Below are 19,697 nucleotides of genomic sequence, written 5' to 3'. Positions count from 1 at the left end.
CCACTGCCTCTCCTGCAGCTCCACAGAAACACCCGGCCACCTTCTCCCCTCCAACATCATCGCCACGTCCCGTCCCAGGCCCTCGCGGTGGCCAACCTGGTGCCCACAAGCAGGACCCCGTCCTCTCCCCACCTGCCATTTCCAGCAACTAATATCCAGAGGCCTCCGACAGGCTTTGCAAAATGAGACCGTTCCTTTTCACTAGCCAGGTATCTGCAGAGCACAGGCCTGAGGGGTTGGCTAGCTGGCAACCTTGGACTGGTGGGACTGGGTCCATGCACAACTGACAGCAGCAGCTCCTCTCGGCCACCCCAGCCCCAGAGCCCTGGCACAGTTGCTGCCCTCTAAGCTCCCGCTGCCTCGACTTCCTTTCCGGTCACCTTCCCCACACCTGTTTGCAAAGCTCCCCAGGCCTCGAGTCACTGTGATGAAAGCCCCCGGGCGAAGGGCAAGCTGCCACCAGGGGCCCTGGGCTGGCACAGGCGCCAAGTCTGCCTGCCAAGGCCTTCTCCACCTGGCTGCCGGGTGACTTTGAAAAAGCAGAAGGCAAGGGGGTCCCTGCTCAGACGCTTTGCTTTCTTCCCCAGGAGCCCACCCAAAGCCCACCACCCCCAGTTTCCAGGGGCTTGGGAGGGGGCTGGCAATTTGCCACCCCTGCTTCGGAAAAAGATCCAGGACGTAACCTTGCACATGGATGCGTGTTCTGAGGACAGGTCAGATTCAGGGGCAACAGATGCCGCTGGAGACAGAGTCCAATTGCAGTTCCGGGGGGACGTGATGTGGGAAGATATGAACAGGCAGCTGACACCCCCCCCCACAAAAAACAGCAGCTCTGTTGCTGATCCCCAGAAGCAAGAGAATTGGGGGAGCCATTGACCCATGTGGGGTCCCTCCTTCCCTTCACCCACGTGGCACCTTCCCTAGAATAACTCAGTCTGTAGAGCCTGATCCTGAATCTCACAGTTGTGGGTTCAAGCCTCACAATGGGCAAACAGGTTCCCGCATTGCAGGGGGTTGGGCTAGATGACCCGACTCTGCAATTCTATGGTCCAGTGTTTCCCTGTTGCTTCCAGGAGCCCAGAGGTGGCCCTGCAGAGCTTAAGGAAAAACGAGTTGCTGTTGGTGTGAGGAATGAAAGGCAAGGAGCAGAAGGACGGGGGTCATAATGGCCGGCCAGCCTGGCCACCAAGACCGTAAACCAATCCTGCCCCCCCATCCTGACTGGAGCCCACCAGCCGCAGAGAGCCTTCTGGGACCCCCACTTTGAGCCACAGTAAGGCATGGAGGCCTTGGCAATGCAGCGGTGAGGCCTGCAGTCCCGGGTGGTGGAGGCAGCCACCTCACAGGGAGAGCGGGAGCCCTTGGGGAGCCCCTGCAAAGGAGGCCCCGGCCGACGGGGTGCCTTGGAAAGAGGGTTCGTGTCCAAGCCCCACTTTCAGACCACAAGGAGAGCCTGCTGGAGCCAGTGGCGTAGCGTGGGGGGTGCAGGGGGGCCGGCCGCACCAGGCGCAACATCTGGGGGTTAGGGTTAGGGTGCGCAAATCCACGGGTTATGGGGCACAAATCCACGGGTTAGGGGGCACAAATCCACGGGTTAGGGGGCGCAAATTGCTTGCCTTGCCCTGGGTGCTGACAACCCACGCTACGCCACTGGCTGGAGCAAAGGGATCCGGCCAGCACCTTGCTCTCCCAGTGGGAAACTAGATACCCACAAACTCACAAGTAGGAGAACCCTCCCCCCTCCTGGTAATTGGAAGCATTATTTGTTGACTGCAGGGAGCAATCAATGCCTTTTAAACTGGTGTGTGCGTGCACTGGTTTTGCTTGCTACTATGGTACATATTTTTGAGTTTTTATATTGTACACCGCCCTGCGACTCTTTGTTATTATTAGTAACAATCTTAGGATGGGGTCCCAAGGCGGGTGTGGGGACGTCTGGCAGGCTGGGACAAATCCCTCTCTTTTAGCCCAAGCTGGAACCCCGGCAGCCGGAGGATGTTTTGCCTGAACTGCAAGAGCAGAAGCTTTGCACCTGGAGAAGAGGCAGAAACCAGGGGAGCCTCCCAGGTCCAGGCAGAGCGGGGGGCGGTGCTGCCCCCCCCCCGCAGGCCTGACAAGGGAGCTCTGGCAGAGCTCCAGCTCCTGTGACAGGCAGAAGATGGTTGCAGGAGCTTCCTGGCCTCTCAACAGCCCCTGCAGGGAGAAGGGCTCGGCCCCCTTCTCCCACTCGCCTCCCCAGCCCCCTTTTCTCACGGCCAGGGGGATTTCCACAACCGGAAGCAGCCCCGGCTGTCTCAGGGGAAGCAAGAGATGCAGAGGCTGTGCAGGCAGCCCTGGAAAGCCCTGGCTCAGCCCCACGCAGAGCTTCCGCCAGGCTGAGACCAGCCGAGGCCTCGGAGTGTTCCCCCTTGCCCACGGCTGCTGGGGAGGCAGAGAGGGTCTGCAGCCCCATGGCCACTGATTGCCTCTCCATCTCCTGCCACTCTCAGGAAGACTAAGAGCAGGCTCTGGTAGGCTGAAGCGTCTGCCAGACCACTTGGTAGGCTAAAATGTGCAGTTTTCAAGGCATGGGGGGTGGGGGTGGGCGGAAGGGACCAAGGAGCAGGGCATAGAAGGTCACTTTCCGCACAGGCTGGCAGCAACCCAGAAGAGGAAGTCCCAGGAGAGTTGAGGGACAGGGACTTGGTCACCAGCCAGGCATCACCGACCGGTGTCTTGGAGTGGGTAATGGGGGGCAGAGGAGGGGGCTCCTCCTGGGGCCAGTCCAAAGGTGGGCCCAGAGCGACAGGAGGGGTCCTCACCTGGAGGAGGATTGAGCTTTGGTGACAATCCTCTGAGCTGCTGCCTTGGAAGGCTATTGCAGGGACACAATCGGGCTGAAATGAGGGGAGGTGGCTGGCCAAGGGATGGGGCTGGGGGGTTTCCTTCACTGTCTTTTGCCTCTGGGTGGCTGCTGAGCGATGTGGAGGGTGTCTGGTCTGAGCCAAACAAGGCCTTTCCTGTGTTTGGCAAAATGTCTGAATGCCCCAGGGAAAACCCCTGCTCCGAATCCCCTTTCTTCTGCGTTCACGAGAACCAAAGAAATGCAGCCCTAGACAGTTCTCTGCAATCAGAGAGACCACTTCCAATGCCCAGGGAGGAGAGAAGCAGAACTGCCCCCCCCAAACCAGCCCAAAGGGGCGGATCAAGCCCAGCCCCCCTTGTTCTAACGCTGAGGCCTGAACCTTTCCGCACCACCAAGTGGGATTTGTGCTTTGCCCAGATGTTTCCCTTGCAGCTCTTCCTTCCCCAGACACCTCACCGGCCGGAGTCACCAACACGCGGCTCGTCACCAAACCAAAGGACGGCCAGGAGCCCTTTGGGTCAGGGATGCTTTAGCTGCATTTGCTGCACTGCAGGGGGTTGCACTAGATGCCCTTTGGAGGGCCCTCCCAACTCGACAGTTCTGTGATTCTCGCAAAGAACCCAGCAGGTTATCATCACTCCTTTCCTTGCTTGACAGCCCATTCACAATATTTTGGTTGGACTATATAGCCAGCAAACATGGCTGCTCCCCCCCCCTCTCTGGAACATGGAGAGATATGCAGGGACCCCCTTCCCTCCTCACCCCCAGAGAGCCAGGGCAACCGGGAAGCTCACTCTGTGCCAACTGGATTATTGCTCTGCCTTCCTTCACTGCCCCCCCTCGCGTCCATTTACGCCTTTGTCCCATCCACCAAGAGCCACTTTCCAAACCCCAAAGCCAGCAGTAGAGAGATTGGCTTCTGGTGCCAAGTACCCAAGTGGGTCTTCTTTGTTCAAAGACCAGCTGCTTTTAATGAGTCCTGCAATTCAGGGGGTGGACTAGATGCCCCTTGTGGGTCCCTTCAACTGAGCGAGCTGCGCTGCTGCTGCTGCTGCCCCACCACCTGAAGCTTCCCCACAGGGCGGCCTCCAGAGGCTGGGTCTCCCTCCGCCCCACTCCTCTCCTCTTGGCACTGGAGCCGGCACAAGATCTTCGGGGATTCCGGGGGGAAGAGCCAAACGGCAGCCCACCCCGTCCCTCAAACATGCGACACAATCCTCCAGGATGCTCCCTGCGCAACCACTGTTGAAAGAAGGGGGGGGGGCTATGCTGGCACATTCATCCCAGTGGGCTTTGTGTGGGCTGTGCCCTGCGGGCCACCTCCCAGGGAGCCATCCATCTCACTTGCCTCCCAGCCTCTCCTGTGTGAGCTGCACCCGCCAACAGCCCAGGGAACCTGACATCCATGGCATGTGGGGAAGGCCAGAGGGGCTTCTGCATTCCGCAACAGAGCATTCCGCCCACACTTTGCACAAGGAAACTCAGCCACATGGAATAAGAAGTCTGCTTCTTCTGGAGACCACGCGCGGGGTGGCCCGTGGGTGGTGAGGCGACCGCTCTGCCGGGGAGGGAAGAGGATGCTTCGCGGGAGACATGGCCGGTCTCTGCCTGGAAGCGGCTCTCGACAACGTCTTCTGGTCCAAACTTGAGATAAGGTGCTGCCCAATTAAGCACGGGGGGAGACGGATGGAAACAGGACATGCAAACCAAAGGAGATGCCCCCGCCCTCCCCACCCCCCAGGAAGGCTGCCACGCGGTCCGTTGGAAAGAGGCGGCTTCCCTGCAGTCCTCGTGACTTGACAATGGCAGATGTGTCGGCTGGCGCATGCCTCGTCGGAAGGATGTGGAAACGTCTTGAGAAGAGGAGCTCGCGCCTCTTTACCTGCGCCAAAGACACAGAGCAGCCAGTGAGGCAGAGCGGGAGACCACCCAGTGCCCCTCCAAAGCCCCCTCCCCGCAATGAGCCCTGGGAGTTGGAGGGGCTTGTGGTTGGTTTGAGAGCGCAGAGGATTTTCTCAGGCTTGCCTGTTCATGTCACTTCCAACAGTCCCTGAGGTTCCTTGGCAGAGACCCAAGAGCCGTCAAAGATGGTTTCAAACCAGGGGACATTTGCACTGTGGGGAGGGCATGTTCGTGTCCTTCGAAACCTATGCGCAACTGAGATCCCTTCCAGAGCAGAGCCACAGTCGGGGGCCCTTTCAGCTCCAGGTGGAGAAGGAAAGCTCTGAGAAGCCCTTTTGGACGGGAGGGAGCTCTGCTGGAATTGATTAGGTGGTCACAGGAGCTAAGAGCAAAGATGACTCTTCCAAATCTACGCTTCCAAGATCTGAAGCCGGGAGCCTCTCCTTCTGCTAAGCGCCAGGAACAGGGAGGGCGGGACTCCCAATACTGAGGGCCCCCCCACATCAAACGACAAATCCATCACCAATGGCCTGGACACCACCTGCACTCAGTTGGGGGAAGCTATGCCCCTGTGCACTGGGCAGCCACCAAGGGTCTCTGCTTGGCCCCACAGGGTAAAAAACGCAGCACTGGAGGAAGCCCCTTGGCTACAGCTGTCAGGCTCAGAGCACCATGGTTGTGCTGAGGGGGATGTTCGAAAGTCTCTGAGACCCGAAAGTGGGGTCTGCCTGCCTTTCCTGTCTGGGACGCTGCCTACTGGGGGGCCAGTGTGGCTGGCAGGCAGGCAGGCAGTCCTGCAATCTGCCTTTCATCCCTCTGTAAACACAACTGTGCCTACACCTTACCTGGAAAAGAAAAGGGCGTCTGCTCACCTGAATGGCTGGCCAGGGCGGAGTCTTCCGCTTAACCTGCGGGACAAGACAAAGGGCTGGCTGAGAAAGCCAGGAACAAACTGCAGTGGTGGCAGCAGCCGCAAAACCCCACCCAGGCAAGGTTTTATGTATTTATCTTGAAAGGTCTATACCATGCCTTTGAAGAAAGCACCTGCTGTGGTTTATGTCCAAAAGCATTTTTAAAGAATTATGAATAATAATAACAACAACAAAAGTCATTTTATTATTTATACCCTGGCCATCTGGCTGGCTTGCCCCAGCCACTCTGGGAGGCTTCCAACACATATGAAAACATAATAAAACATCACACATTAAAAACTCCCCGGTACGGGGCCATCTTCAGATGTCATCTAAAAGTTGTCTAGTTAATTTATCGCCTTGACATCTGATGGGAAGACAGTGTGGACCTCCAAAGACAACCAGATAGGCAAACTAAGGACTATACGATTGCATCTGATGCCCACTAAACTCTTACGCCCATTTGATTTCAGCCATAGGCGGCTGGAGGAAGGCTGGTTGGAATTCCACAAGCAAGGCAGGGAACTTCAACGCTCTGTTTGCGCTGGGGCTGCTTGGGGCACAAAAAGAGACTTTAACCGGGAGCAGAGGGCACATGCTTTTGTGTACATGGGGAACCCCTGGAATCAACCCCTCCCTGCTGCAGGATGCGACCATACTGCAGTTGGGAAGAACTGGGCAGCCCCTCCCTCTGCAAAGACCTGGTGGAAGAAAGAGACCAGGGGCAGGAGATGGTGCTGTGAAGCTTCTGCATCCCACCCCTGAGGGGCGCTAACACAAACCTTGCTCTGCACCACCATCTAACAGGGTGAGGTGGGGTGGGTGCTCAGAGGGCACAGTGAGCTTGTTGCAGCTGCCACCCATTGGAAACATAAGAAGGCCCGTCATCCTGCCCTATGGCTTGTGAAGAGCTGCGCTTGGGCGTTCTGCACCAATGGAGACTTTTTCCTGCTCCACACGGAGGGAAGCACCCGTCGTGCAAAGGTGGCATCACCCAACCGCCTTGGCCTGCCCCACCAACAGGCCAGGGGATTTCCCTCCCCTCCTGATCTTACCTCGGTCCTTCCCGTTCTGGATCTTGTCTTCCTCTTCCTCCTCACCTCCTTCCTCACCTTTGAAAACAAAACAAAGAACCAGCAATGAGGGTTTGGGCCAAAGGGAGAGTCTCCAGGGAGGGGTCCACAGGTCAGGCTGCCAGGGCCATGGGCAAGAGTGATTCTGCTGCCCCTTCCAGGGGACCGGAGGAGGGGGAGTCCTTCTTATGGGGTGGACTCCTTGCTCCCAAGTCGTTGGGTCACGGGTGTGGGGCCCAAGATGATAAGAACTGGAGCTCAGACGTCAAGCAAGGACATCAAAACATTCTCCCAGAAGAAGAAGAAGAAGAAGAAGAAGAAGAAGAAGAAGAAGAAGAAGAAGAAGAAGAAGAAGAAGAGGAGTTTGGATTTGATATCCCGCCTTTCACTCCCTTTCAGGAGTCTCAAAGCGGCACACATTCTCCTTTCCCTTCCTGCCCCACAACAAACACTCTGTGAGGTGAGTGGGGCTGAGAGACTTCAGAGAAGTGTGACTGGCCCAAGGTCACCCAGCAGCTGCATGTGGAGGAGCGGAGACGCGAACCCGGTTCCCCAGATTACAAGTCCACCGCTCTGAACCACTACACCACACTGGCTCTGAGGAAAGGTGAGAGAGGATGGGGGGGGGCAACTCTGGCAGGAGATCCAAGCATCCACCGCCCTCCCCAGGGCTGCTCAGGGTGGTCAGCATCAAAGAAGCATGATTGCAAAAGAGGAAATGTCCACATTAAATAGGCCAGGTCCCCCCTATAAAAGGCATGCAGTGTCTCAGTCCGTTTCTTAAAGGGCCAGCAAGGGAGTGTGTTGTTGTGTGTGTTCCCTCAGGCACCCAGGAAGCAGACTGGGGGGTGGGGGTGGGGGTAGGGTGGTGAGAGGGGCATGAGCAGAAAAGAACAGGAAGGCAAAAGGAAGAGGAAACTGTCCCAGTAGGTGAAAAGGAGCAACAACTCTGGGACTAACGTGGGGGGAGTGGAATCTGCCTGCCTGGACCCCCAAGGAGGATGGGGCTGGGGGGGAAAGTGCTGGGGAAGATCTACTTTCCCCTGAACCCCCCAGCTGTGCTTGGCAGCCCCGAAGCTGCCCCACCAACAGGCCTTCCTTCGGGGATCTGCATCCAGCACCCCAGAGACAAGAGGACAGGCAGCCTCGCTCCCGGGGGGGGGGGCGCAGAGGACGCAGCCGGGGCCCCCACCTGCTTCCTTGCTGGAATCAATGTGCCCTGGCGCACCCCGCACTGATTCCCACCAGGGCACAACGCCTCTTCCCAGGGGGCGGGAAGCTGCAGCCCAAGGCCCTGCCTGCCTGGGCACGGACGCCAGGCTCCAAGCAGACTCCTTCTGGCAGAGGTTGCTGCGGCTGGGCTCCCGACTCCAGCTGTTTCCATGGATTTACGCAAATGAGATCCTTCCAGACACTTTCCAGGGTCCCCTGGCCTGCATCTTATCAAAGTGGGAGCCTGCAGTCTGTTTCATCTGTCATCTCCCTGCACAGCCCAAGAGCTCAGCGCAGCAGCCGCCGGCAGAACAAGCCCTGCTTTGTTGCCGAATGTTATTGCCCAAGAGGCTGCCTTTTCCCAGAGCGAGGAGGGGAGGGAAGGAGGCAGCCTTGCTAAGCCCCCACCCTGATGGGAAGACACAGGGCTCCATCTTGCCAGAGCCGACGCCGGCAGCCTCTGGCACCAAGCGCCCCAGAGGAGACTGCTCCAGCAAAGCACTGGGGAGCAGAGGACTCGTCACTGGCCCAGAGGCCACCTTTGCCACAGGCCTGGGCATTTCCCAGACATAGGAAGGCCTCCTTCCAGGCCCAGAGAGGCCACAGGGAAGGCAGGGGTGGGGTGGGCTTGCAGCCCTTCCCCCTGTTAAGCTGTGCTCCAGAAGGACCAGGAGGGCTCAAGCTGCTCTCTGGGAATGCAAGGAATGGAAGAGAACTTTGGAAGGTGGTGGACCTTGGAGGTTTCTAAGCAGATTGGGCGATTCTTTCGCTGAGATTCTAGCACTGTAGGGGGTTGGACTGGATGACCCTCAGGGTCCCTCCAACTCTACAGCCCTGTGCTTCTATGAATCAGAACTGGGAGACATCCAACCTCCCTCCTAAAGTAGATAAGATACTCCTGGAAGTATGACCAGAAGAGATTTCATCCACCTGAACTTATCTAGCCCAAGGCCCTTCCAACCTGCTCAGAAGAGTTTCCCCATCACATCCAGGCAACTTGCTTCTCCATTCTGACAGCAGACTTCTCCTAAGTCCAGCAAAGTCTTGGCAGCCACACACAACGAGGCCTGCACAATCACACGCAACCAAGAGCTGGTTTGGGATGGACCTTTTCTTGCCAGTCCTTGTGGGCAAATGAAACTTCCAGCTCAGCCTGACTTGGGCTCCCTCTTCCCTTGCCTCCCCCTTTTTTAGTGAGGGCGGCGGAAAGGCTTCATCTGCCCTTACTTAGGGACACTGTCAGGTAGTCAGAGCCACCCAGCTGGCCATGCAATTCTGTGGTTTAATTAGTTTAGCTCCACAATCCTCAGCTGGACGGCATTGCTCACTGGAGGGGAAGGAAGGAAGGAAGGAAGGAAGGAAGGAAGGAAGGAAGGAAGGAAGGAAGGAAGGAAGGAAGGAAGGAAGGAAGGAAGGAAGGAAGGAAGGAAGGAAGGAAGGAAGGAAGGAAGGAAGGAAGGAAGGAAGGAAGGAAGGAAGGAAGGTAGGTAGGTAGGTCAAAGAAGCGGCTGGCTGGGGAGGAGCAGGGCTGCAAACAGGCATGGAAAATTGAGCAAAAAGTAGTGACTTTTCCACAACTATCTTTGCCCCCCACTTAACAGCCATTTCCCTTGCAAAACATGAACCCTGCAAAAATTTAGCGTAGCACTAGTTAGCTGCCTCCATTGCAAGTAAGTTGTCTCTCCCCGGTTTTGTTCCCCACAAGCAGCGCAGAGGCATCATGTTCACACACCCCCCAGGCCCCAAACCCACCAGCCGGTCAGTCTGCAGGGAAAGCTGGATGGAGGCAGGTGGACCAGAGGCCTCCCTTCCCAGAAACCTGTTGCAATGTGGAAAGTGGCTGCCTGAGGGTCACGGGTTTTTCTTGGCTATTAGCTGTTTGGCAGCTGGAGAATACGGGGCTCGTTCCAGTGGAACTCAAGAACTGCCCCCAGTTCCCCAACAGGGCATTCCAAACTGGAAGTGTCTGCTTGCAGTCACTGTGCAACCTTGCTCTTGAGGAAGATAAAGCTCTTCCTGTGTGTTGGCCCCACACCCCACAGGTGGGCTTCTTTATTTTTTAAATTTTTATTGGAAATTTTATTTACAACATAACATAAACCCCCCATCCCCCCAATACAGAAATCCACCCTCATTAAACGTGAACATAACATACAACAATACAAACAACCAAATAAAAGACTTCCTTTATCCTGTATCTGGCCTTCTTATTTACTTCTTATAAGTTGTTTCCTTTATGAATAATTATTAAGATTATTAAGATTTTTCTATCTATAACTTAAATATCCACAAAGTCTCCTGCAGACATTAATCGAAACAAGTCCAGGTATGTATTTTAGGGCGCTGTTTTGTGAAGTATTCTCTGCATTTCCCCCCTGCTTTTTGAAACTCTTGTCTAGTGTGATCTCTAATTGCCTCTGTTAATCTAGCCAGTTCAATGTACTCTAACAGTTTGTCTTGCCATTCCTTTTTTGTTGGTGCAATTCCCCCCCCCCCCCCCAGTTTTTAGCAATTAGGATCCTTGCCGCTCCTGTGGCGTAGAGGAATATGGAAGTAATATGGAAGAAATAGAGGAAGGTGAGCTGCCAAGTGCTCCTGGTCAACAAAGCCTTGGGGCAGATTGCGCTGATGACACCCTTGCCTCAGGCACCTCGGCCAGAGGATGCTGGCCGAACCCGCTGGCTTGGCTCCTGCCCTCCACTCTCCCACTTACCCGAATGAAGCTCCTTCACCAACGATGACATTGTGTTCGTGATCGAATCGGCTGCTACCAGCAAATCGTTACGGAGGTTTCGCCGGGTCCCTGGGGAAGAAACGGAGGCGGTAAGGAATGTGAGGAGCCACACAGGGGCCCCTCTGCCCCTCTGCCTTGCCCGTGATGTGGAGTCTGAGAGTCTGAACACGAAATGCCCCCTGCCCTGAGACAGTTGGCCTTTCGATGTGACGGCCAGCTTCCCAATAAATCCTTGAGGGGAACAGTCTGCACCCACAGAGTCAGGCTACCATGGAAGTGGCGCCAGGGGATCCTATCTCCAGCCGCTGCTATTCAGGCTCCTGATTTATTTATATCCCATCTTTTCCTCCACAGAGCTTAAGGTGGAAGATATAATAATAATAATAATAATAATAATAATAATAATAATAATAATAATATTTTTTTATTTATATCCTGCCCTCCCCAGCCGAAGCCTGGCTCAGAGCAGCTAACAACAGTAAAATAATACAGCATTCTAAAATCAATTCATTATAAAATCAGTTCAAATCAGATTAATGGCAACCATTGGGCTAGAGTTCTGTGAGGATCACCAAAGGAGGGGGTCAGGCTGCGCCTTGGTCAAAGGCCTGGTGGAACAGCTCCGTCTTGCAGGCCCTGCGGAAAGATGTCAAGTCCCGCAGGGCCCTAGTCTCTTGTGACAAAGCATTCCACCAAATCGGGGCCACAGCCAAAAAAGCCCTGGCTCTGGTTGAGGCCAGCCTAACCTCCCTGTGGCCCGGGACCTCCAAGATGTTTTTGTTTGAAGACTGCTATGGTTCTCTTCTTCCTCATAGAATCCCCACAAAACAGCTGAGAGGCAGTGACCAGCCGAAGGCCACATCAGTGAGCTTTGTGGCCAAGTGGGGATTCGAACCCTGGTCTCTCCCAGTTCTGGAGTCCCAGCACTCTAACCAGACCCCACACTGGCTGTCTTTGTGATGCTCAATGAGGGGGTGGGCTGGCTTGAGGGGGAGGCACTGGAGGAGCCCCTTTAGGATGCAAGGACCAGCAGTGCTTCTCAGACTCAAGATCTTACACACTTATTTTTAAAAAGACATTAGGTTACCAGGAAGGAAAGGCATGGGAAGTTGTTGTTCCTTTAAAACTTTTGATTTCCAAAATGCAAATGGAAAAAATTGAAAGGAGTTGCATTATGCAATTAGCGTATTTTTCGCTCTATAAGACACACCAGACCACAAGACCCACCTAGTTTTTGGAGGAGGAAAACAAGGAAAAAAATATTCTGAATCCCAGAAGCCAGAACAGCAAGAGGGATCGCTGCGCAGTGAAAGCAGCGATCCCTCTTGCTATTCTGGCTTCTGGGATAGCTGCGCAGCCTGCATTCGCTCCATAAGACGCACATACATTTCCCCTTACTTTTTAGGAGGGAAAAAGTGAGTCTTATAGAGCAAAAAATATGGTACTAACAGAAGGTAACGTGTTTAACACATTCCCCCCTTTTATGCATAGGTAGGCATATATGTAAGGTTAATTGACAACTCACCCAAAATTCCTCTTAGCACTGAGGGGGCTTCCCAAGTGGGGCTGTTTAGGTCCTATTTTTCTGCCTGTGCATTTGGCAGGTGAGAACCCAACACCCAAACTTGCAGAGGACAAAATGGGAGGGGTAGCTATCGCTGCAGAATCAGGATTCAAGATGACCTTAACCGATGGGCGAACTGGGCCCAAACGCATGAAACGAATTTGTCTGCGCACTATATACAAAGGCGCAAAATTGCACCCACACAGCTATCAAGTGCCGCGGGGTTCTCAAAACGCTCACCTTGTGCAAACGCTTCCTGGACGTCTCCTCCGACTCCCGCCAGGGAATCTTGGGGCACGTGAGTTGGGGTGGAGCCGGCGGAGGTGGACCGGACTGGCATGGGCATGGAGCGCCCCGTCCCGTGGCCGGGGGAGGTCGGAGGAGACCCTGCGGCCTGAGCCTGAAACAAGAGATAGAGACCCATTGAGGAGTTATCTCCTTCTGAACGGCTTTTCCAAAAGCAGAAGGCGGGCGCCAACCTCAGGAACGTCAAACTCTTAACTTAGGCAAAAGGACATGCAAGGGGTGCTTTAGCTGAGATTCTTGCATTGCAGGGGGCTGGACTAGAGGACCCTTGGAGTTCCCTTCCAACTCTACAATTCTATGATTCTAAATCAAATCGCCCCCAAAAGCCACATTCCCTGGTGGAATCAAACCAACTTGTCTGCAAAACGTGTTCCTAGTTTAAAGCTTGTAGTATTTCCTGTCTCTCAAGTTTTATGCTGGATCATGATTTTTAAGTGTTTTATGGTTGGGGCTCCTGTTGTAAACCTTTTTATTCTTGCTCTAAGGCCACCAGGTAACCTTTAGTTATGGAGCAGCCCAAATAATAAATGAAAGCAAGTAGCAAAAATAGTGTAAGCTGAGTTCTTGGAGAGCAAAATACCAAGATGAGTATTTTAAGGAATGACGTGATGGGTCTCCCTGCAGGAGACGGCTCTCTTGGTCCCCAAAGCCCCGCCTGAAATTCAGCGCATTTGCAGCGGGTGTTCAGTGATGTGAAGAGAAGAGCCCACAGGGCATCCCTGGGGAGATGTGGGTGCAGAGCTGGTGGCCCACATGGAACAGATGTCAGAGGAGGAAATCTTGGGCTGGAGTGGAAAAGGACAGGAGGGGAGGCTCTGGAAAAGTCACAGGCCTTGTGCCCTTCGGATGATCTGCAGAAAAGGGCAGCTCAGGAAATTATGCCTGGCAAGAAGGAAGCGAGAGAGGAAAGTTCTCTCTCTCATGTAACGCTGGAACTGATGGATAGCCAAGGAAGGTGGGTGTTGGGAGACTGAGGGCAGGTGGAATACAGTCCTTCCTGCAGCACAGCGTTAAACTATGGGAGGCAGGGAAGGCCCCAATTTGGATGGCTCTGAAAGAGGAAGAGACAAATTCATGGAGAAGGAGAGGGCTCTCAAAGGCTACAAGAGCCAGGATGGAACCCACATGAGGGGAAAAGGCTGCTCCGGTGCTCCGGTTCTGGCTTGCAGGTTTTCCCAGAGGATGCTGGCTGGATCCAGCAGGCTCTTCTTACGTCCTGAAGGGCTGCAACCTCAGTCAGCCAAGGCTTGTCCACAACATCCAGAAGCCACAAGGTTGGGGAAGGCATGAGGTCCAGGGGGGTGTTTGGGCCCAGATACTTCAATATACTGGCTGGCAGAGGGGAGCGCTCCCTTTCCATCTTGGTGCCGTGCCTAATTTGGCATGTGACAGTAGCACTTTAACCGTGTTCCCCTCTCTATGCGCTGAATTGCACACCGTGTCACACAGCCAGCCGGAAGGGCTCATGGCTTCCGAGGCCTCAGTGCTTGTGACTAATGCCATAATTACCCCATTAACATTTTACAGGCCCAACACATCCTCTCTCCTTCAGCTTGGGCTGTTGTTTCATCTGCTCTTTATCCTCTTTTACATTCTTTTCTTAAAGAAACAGCCCCCTCCCTTTGAACCACATTTGCTACTATGGAAACTGTGTCGTCACCGGAGCGGAGGGTGCCTGGCAATGCCCACAAAAGTAAGTCGGGGGAAGCAGGTTTCGACAGAGCTTCGCTCGAGGGATGGCAGGGGGTCTCTCTGGGCCGGGGTGGGTTTTGCAGCAGCCCCCCCCCCCCCACGGCACTGCCTCTCCTAAGACCCAAACGGAGACCTTTGGGTCTGCTTTCAGCCACCCTAAACTGGCCTCTGAGAGGAGTTTGCTCAGGATTTAGTGATCAACGAGATCCCGCTCCACCACAAGCCACATGCCAGCACAGGGAATCCACAGCAGGGACTCTGGTATCTAGAGGAGCCTCAAGGTCCAACCAGAAGTTGATGGAGTTTTCTTGTTTGCAGCTTGCCAGCCTGCACTGATGAGACGGATGAAGGGCTGCTTATCCCACAGGAGAGCCCTGGACCGCCTTCTGCCCCTGCGTTGCCTGGCAGTTCAGAGGAGCAACAGAGTCTCTTGGCTGGGGCTGGCGGGAGTCATTGGGGAAGGCTGCCTCTGCCCACCTGGGCACGTCAGGCGCACGCCAGAGACATGGCTCTCTGGCCTACACTGCAGGGGCCCTCGCACGTTCCAGCTGTCAGCTTTGTGTCTTTGTGTTCCCTATTTAGTATAGAGTCATACCTCGAGTTGAATGTGCTTCAGGTTGAGCGCTTTCGGATTGCGCTCTGCGGCAACCCGGAAGTAACGAAGCGCGTTACATCGGATTTTGCCACTCGTGCATGCGCAGACACTCAAAATGACGTCACGAGCATGCGCAGAAGCGGCAAAACATGACCCGCGCACTTGGAGATGAGCTGTCGCGTCTTACGTTCCATTCAGGATGCAAACGGGGCTCTGGAACGGATCCCGTTCGCATCCCGAGGTACCACTGTACCCTCAGCCTGGAATTCCCCCCAGGTTGCACAGCCTTGCTGCCCGGAGGGGCAGAGGTGCCAGCTGCAAGGTTCAAATCCCCTGGCACGCTGCCCCACGTGGCTCTGGGCAACCAAGGAAGGAATAGGCCAAAGCTCTTAGCCTTGCCCACTTTGGCAGATATTCTGCTCCAGGGCCCCTGGGACACTGGGCTTTCCCAGTATTGGGATGCTGGGGCTGAATCGTGACTGTGCCCCAAGGAGGAAAAACAAAAGTGGGGCGGGGGGAGGTTGTTGTTGCAGCAGCAAGATTTTGACTGCAGGATGAAACTCCAAGCCTGTCCGCTTTGTTTCCCTCATCACCACTTCCTACAAACATGCCTGTAAATACACAGAAAGGCATTCAAGATTTCACTGAGAAAGACCACGGCAAATATGGATCCTAGCACGAAAGTGGCCGCAGCAGGGAGTTCCCACCTCCTGGTTTCGCACCCCTTTTCCAACATACTTTCCGGTAACAACCCTGATGCAGATATTGGGGGAAAGATGCTGACGGACTAGAGGTCAAGATTCCTTGATGGCAGAGACCTTCCTCTTTGCCACCAAGAGCAGCAGGGACTTAATCTCCTCCAGGGAAAGGTGTGGGCAGCAGCCCTGCAGATCCCGAAACGAAACACAGCCTGCGGTTGTTACGGCAAAGCACTCCCCGAAGGTTCCGGCCCCAGATGGGGAAGGGAGGAAGAAAAACAACGGAAAACCTCCTCGTGGGGTTTCTCTTGCAAGATGCAGAAACACAAGGCAGAAAAGCCTCATTTTCCTTTTCTGCCAAGAAAGGTCTGCTGGTGGTTTTTCACCCACACACCTCCTGGGATTCAAGGTTCACAAGGAAGAGGGTCTGTGCTTGGCTTAGACAGATTTAAATACCACTCACATCCCCAGGGGGGATTTTCAACAGCAAAGCAGCAGCAGAGGCTCCCTGGAGAGTCAGGAACGGAAGGCTGGGACTCAGCACCAGAGCACAGACCCAGGAAAAGGCCCAAGGTGCAGCTAAAAGGCTATTGCAGGATGAGGCAGCCAAGCCACAGCCAGATGAACCCTCTTCCACCTCTCCAGGCAAGCAGATGAGGAAACTGACCAGAAGGATGCAGCTGCTCAGAGGGAACTCCGGGAATGAGGGCAGGATGGAGCCTGGAATCCCAGCCAAATCAACAGCCCCCACACCTGAGAGGCAGAGACCTGGGACACAAACCCGTTTGCAAAACTCCACGTGGACTCCCTGCAGCCAGTTGGGACCCACAGGCGAGACACGGAGGCGTTTGGAGTGAAACTCCACGCCTGCTGTGCCCCCAGACTCACACTGGCCCTGCAGTCACAGGTGTGGTCTCAGGAGCCACGCTGTGGCCCCCCATGTGGGGAATCCCTGGGCTGCCGGTGGCAGGAGAGGAACAGCGCATGCAGAGTGGGGCTAAATTAAACTTTCTTCCAAGGGTTTCTTGGAGTCGTGTCACGCGCAGCAAAATAGTGGGACACACAACAGCATAGCTCAGCCCCCGCAAAGCTCCATCCTGACACCCTGAGGCGGCTGCCACTGCCCAGGGGAAGCTGGCAGGATCTGCTTTGCGGCACTGCTGCTCTGCCACTTAGCCCAAAAGGCTCCCAGGCAAGCTCACAGAAATCAGTGCAGCACAATTGCATGCTCACTGCTAAGGGTTCTGCAAATACAGGGAAATCACACATTGCTGGGTGAGAGGGAGACAGGATGAATCCCCTGTACTCCCAGAGGCTGTGCGCTAAGCAGGCCTTGCCCAGCAAGCAAGGCAGAGAGCTTGAAGGCAATTTAGGTGCTGGGTAACCCTAAGCAGACCTGGTGCAAAAAGAGATTTTAAGCTCTCCAATTTGCTTAGATTTAACTTGAACAGTTTCAACCGGCCTGCCTTCATCTGCGTATGGTTGAAATCATGCATATTAGGTACGCATAAGATGTGATTGTATTGTATTTTTACTTTTTTAGAAAGGAGGCTTAGGTGACCATGCAGAAGAGAGACCTGTCAAAATCTACCAGCCACCGTTTTTAAAGTCTCCAAGGGGTTTGTGGGCAAGCCGGGGATGAGGGACGCGACCCCCATGTCCTGCCCAGTTTAGGGATTGGGATATCTACCTGGCCACCATGCGGAGCCCTGAAGACATTTAGAAATTCTGCCTGGTGAAGGAGGCAATGGAAACCTTCTGCAAACCAAGAGAGGCATTTCAGAAACGGAAGGGCAGGGGTGCCATGTGTCTGCCCACAAAGAACAGCAGCTGGGGTGGAGCTCCACAGACTCCCAGCACTGAGAGAGGCTTCATGTCAGCAGGGATTCCCAGCGGGCAGCAGAAGCCGGGCAAAGAGGTGGCCAACTGGGCACTTGGAGGCTGCTGCTGCCAGCAGGAGATCACCATCACCGCATGAGTGGCCCAAGGTAGCAGGGAAAGGTGAGAGGGGCCTCTCTCATTTCAGAATGGGGGGCTCCGTTTTGGAGAGACGACTCTGCCTGCAAAAAAGTCAGTGCCAGCAGGTGACCTCAGCTCCTGACAGCGGGCCAAGCAAACTCGACTCCTTTGCCATCAGATGGGAGCTGGAAAAGAAATTCCATTACGGAATCGTACTCCCCCCAACGCCAGAGGAAAAGCGGGTGCAGCTGGAGAATTCCTTGTGGGGGGGCAGAGTGCATTTGCACATACATTTCTAATCAGCTGGCCTTTTTTGGAGGGGGGGGGCAGGGCTGGCCCTGTGGATTCCAATTTCAGAGAGCTGAAGTTTACCAACATGGGGCACGAACCACGGGGAATTTCTCTGAGGCGGATGGGAGTTGCACTGCTGTATTCCCTCTTTCGTTTCATCGGGATTTGTGTGCAGCGCATTTTCCTTGCAGTTTGCGCCCCAATTTAGGTCTCCGGGGACCCCTCAGATGGTTTAACATGAAATCAAGAATGATGATCAAAACACAATCAAGAAGAAAACTTAGAAGCTCTGGAGTCGCTGCCACCTGTGCCGGGATCAGGACTAAGCAGGGGGCGTTTTGCTTCTGAGCATGGTCCGCGGGAACTGGGCCAATTCAGAATCTGGCTTGGAGGCGAAGTCTGACCCGCCAGGCTCTTTTAAGCAAGCAAGAGAGGCGGGTCATTCTCCGATTCCGGCATGGCTGCGGAAGAGGACAGTGGCAGGCTGATCATCCTGGGGCTTGGATGGCTACAAAAATAAAACCAGGCCTGCAGGCTTCTCCTGAGCCAGGATCCGTGGAAGTCCTGCTGTGCAGAGGCCGGCTGCACAGGGCAAGGAAGTCGGGTCCCTGAGAGCCAAATGCCTCCGTGGATGGGCTGGCTGCGTCCCATCGCATTCCAAGTCATTTAGGAGCAGAAAACACACTTGGAAATCCAGCTAAAAATAAAGCCAGCCGGCCGGGATGCTTCTGCCGGGCGCAGAAGAGGCATGAGCAGAGCTTGAGTGCTCGTTTCCTGCAAGGAAGTCCCACCGAAATCCATGATTGCTGCGCAAGAGCATCTCCTTGAAGGCAGGTGCCAGGATAAACCCAGGCAACTGGACGCTGGGCTTGGCTGCAGGTGCTGAGCCAGGGAGGAGGCCAGCTTTCACCCCTGGAAGAGGCCGGGGTTCGACTGGAAGAGGACTCGGAGATTAGTTCCCCCTACACACTTTCCCGTTCATGAGGGTCACCAATGTGCTGCTTCTTTCTGCTGCTTCTGACCCCATCTGACTGTGCACTTGGGGTTCAGACAGGCCTGGTTCTCAACAGGCAACACAAAGGGAGCAGGAAGGGTGCTAGCGGGAAGTAGCTTTAGCTGAGATTCCTGCATTGCAGGGGGCTGGACTAGAGAACCCATGGGATCCCTTCCAACTCTACAATTCTATGATTCTACCCCTTTATCTGAGAAGAGAAGACTCCCTGGAAAAGACCCTGATGTTGGGAAAGATGGAGGGCACAAGGAGAAGGGGACGACAGAGGACGAGATGGTGGGACAGTGTTCTCGAAGCTACCAGCATGAGTCTGACCAAACTGCGGGAGGCAGTGGAAGACAGGAGGGCCTGGCGTGCTCTGGTCCAGGGGGTCACCAAGAGGCGGACACCACTAAACAACAACACCCCTTTACCATCCAGGAGGCCAGACATGGATTCATGATGCCACATCTTTGGTTGACCTCGCCTAGCACTGCCTCCTCTTGACAGCAGTTTCTCTCTCCAGTTTCCCAGCTGAGGTTGTGCTCAGGCCTGCTACCCACCAGAGACCCCTTTCAACTGGAGATACTGGGGATCCTCTGGAAGCAAAGTTTGTGCTGCAGCCCTGGGTGATATTCAGTTCCCGCACCCTGCCAGCGCAAGGATTAATGTTAGCACAAAAGGACTTCCCTCCTTTCCCCCCTTCCCAAATCTGCTCCGGAGAGCTAGGGGAAGTCGAAGAACAGGTTTAGGGGGTACGCGGGAGGAGTGGGGGGCGGAAAGAGAAAAAGCTCTGCTGCACGGCCAGAAATCCTTGAGCTACTTGGCACCAGGCTGAAGGCAACCTGTTTGAAACAAGACTGTTTCAGCTAAAAAAGCCAATGCAATTCTGGGCTGCATCAATAGGAGTATGGCATCTAGATC

The 19,697-nt window shown here is 54.8% G+C and overlaps 1 protein-coding gene across 6 annotated transcripts in view; it reads right to left on the bottom strand.

Moving 5' to 3' along the window:
- Positions 1-2,581: 2,581 nt before the first annotated feature.
- DTNB (dystrobrevin beta) overlaps positions 2,582-19,697 on the bottom strand; it is a 103,380-nt gene continuing 86,264 nt past the window's right edge. For all 6 annotated transcript variants that reach the window (XM_081188608.1, XM_081188607.1, XM_081188610.1 and 3 more), the window contains 5 exons: positions 12,482-12,641; positions 10,657-10,746; positions 6,714-6,770; positions 5,620-5,655; positions 2,582-4,727 (listed from right to left, as the gene is read on the bottom strand). In XM_081188608.1, the coding sequence (XP_081044734.1) occupies positions 5,651-5,655; positions 6,714-6,770; positions 10,657-10,746; positions 12,482-12,641 (312 nt within the window). In that variant the 3' untranslated portion in view covers positions 2,582-4,727; positions 5,620-5,650. The remainder of the gene's footprint in view (positions 4,728-5,619; positions 5,656-6,713; positions 6,771-10,656; positions 10,747-12,481; positions 12,642-19,697) is intronic.

The sequence above is a fragment of the Podarcis bocagei genome, assembly GCF_964188305.1.
Source record: "Podarcis bocagei genome assembly, chromosome: 3".
Classification (NCBI taxonomy): domain Eukaryota; kingdom Metazoa; phylum Chordata; class Lepidosauria; order Squamata; family Lacertidae; genus Podarcis; species Podarcis bocagei.
Note: the sequence above shows the minus strand (reverse complement) of the source record. Positions and strands in the feature narration are given on the sequence as shown.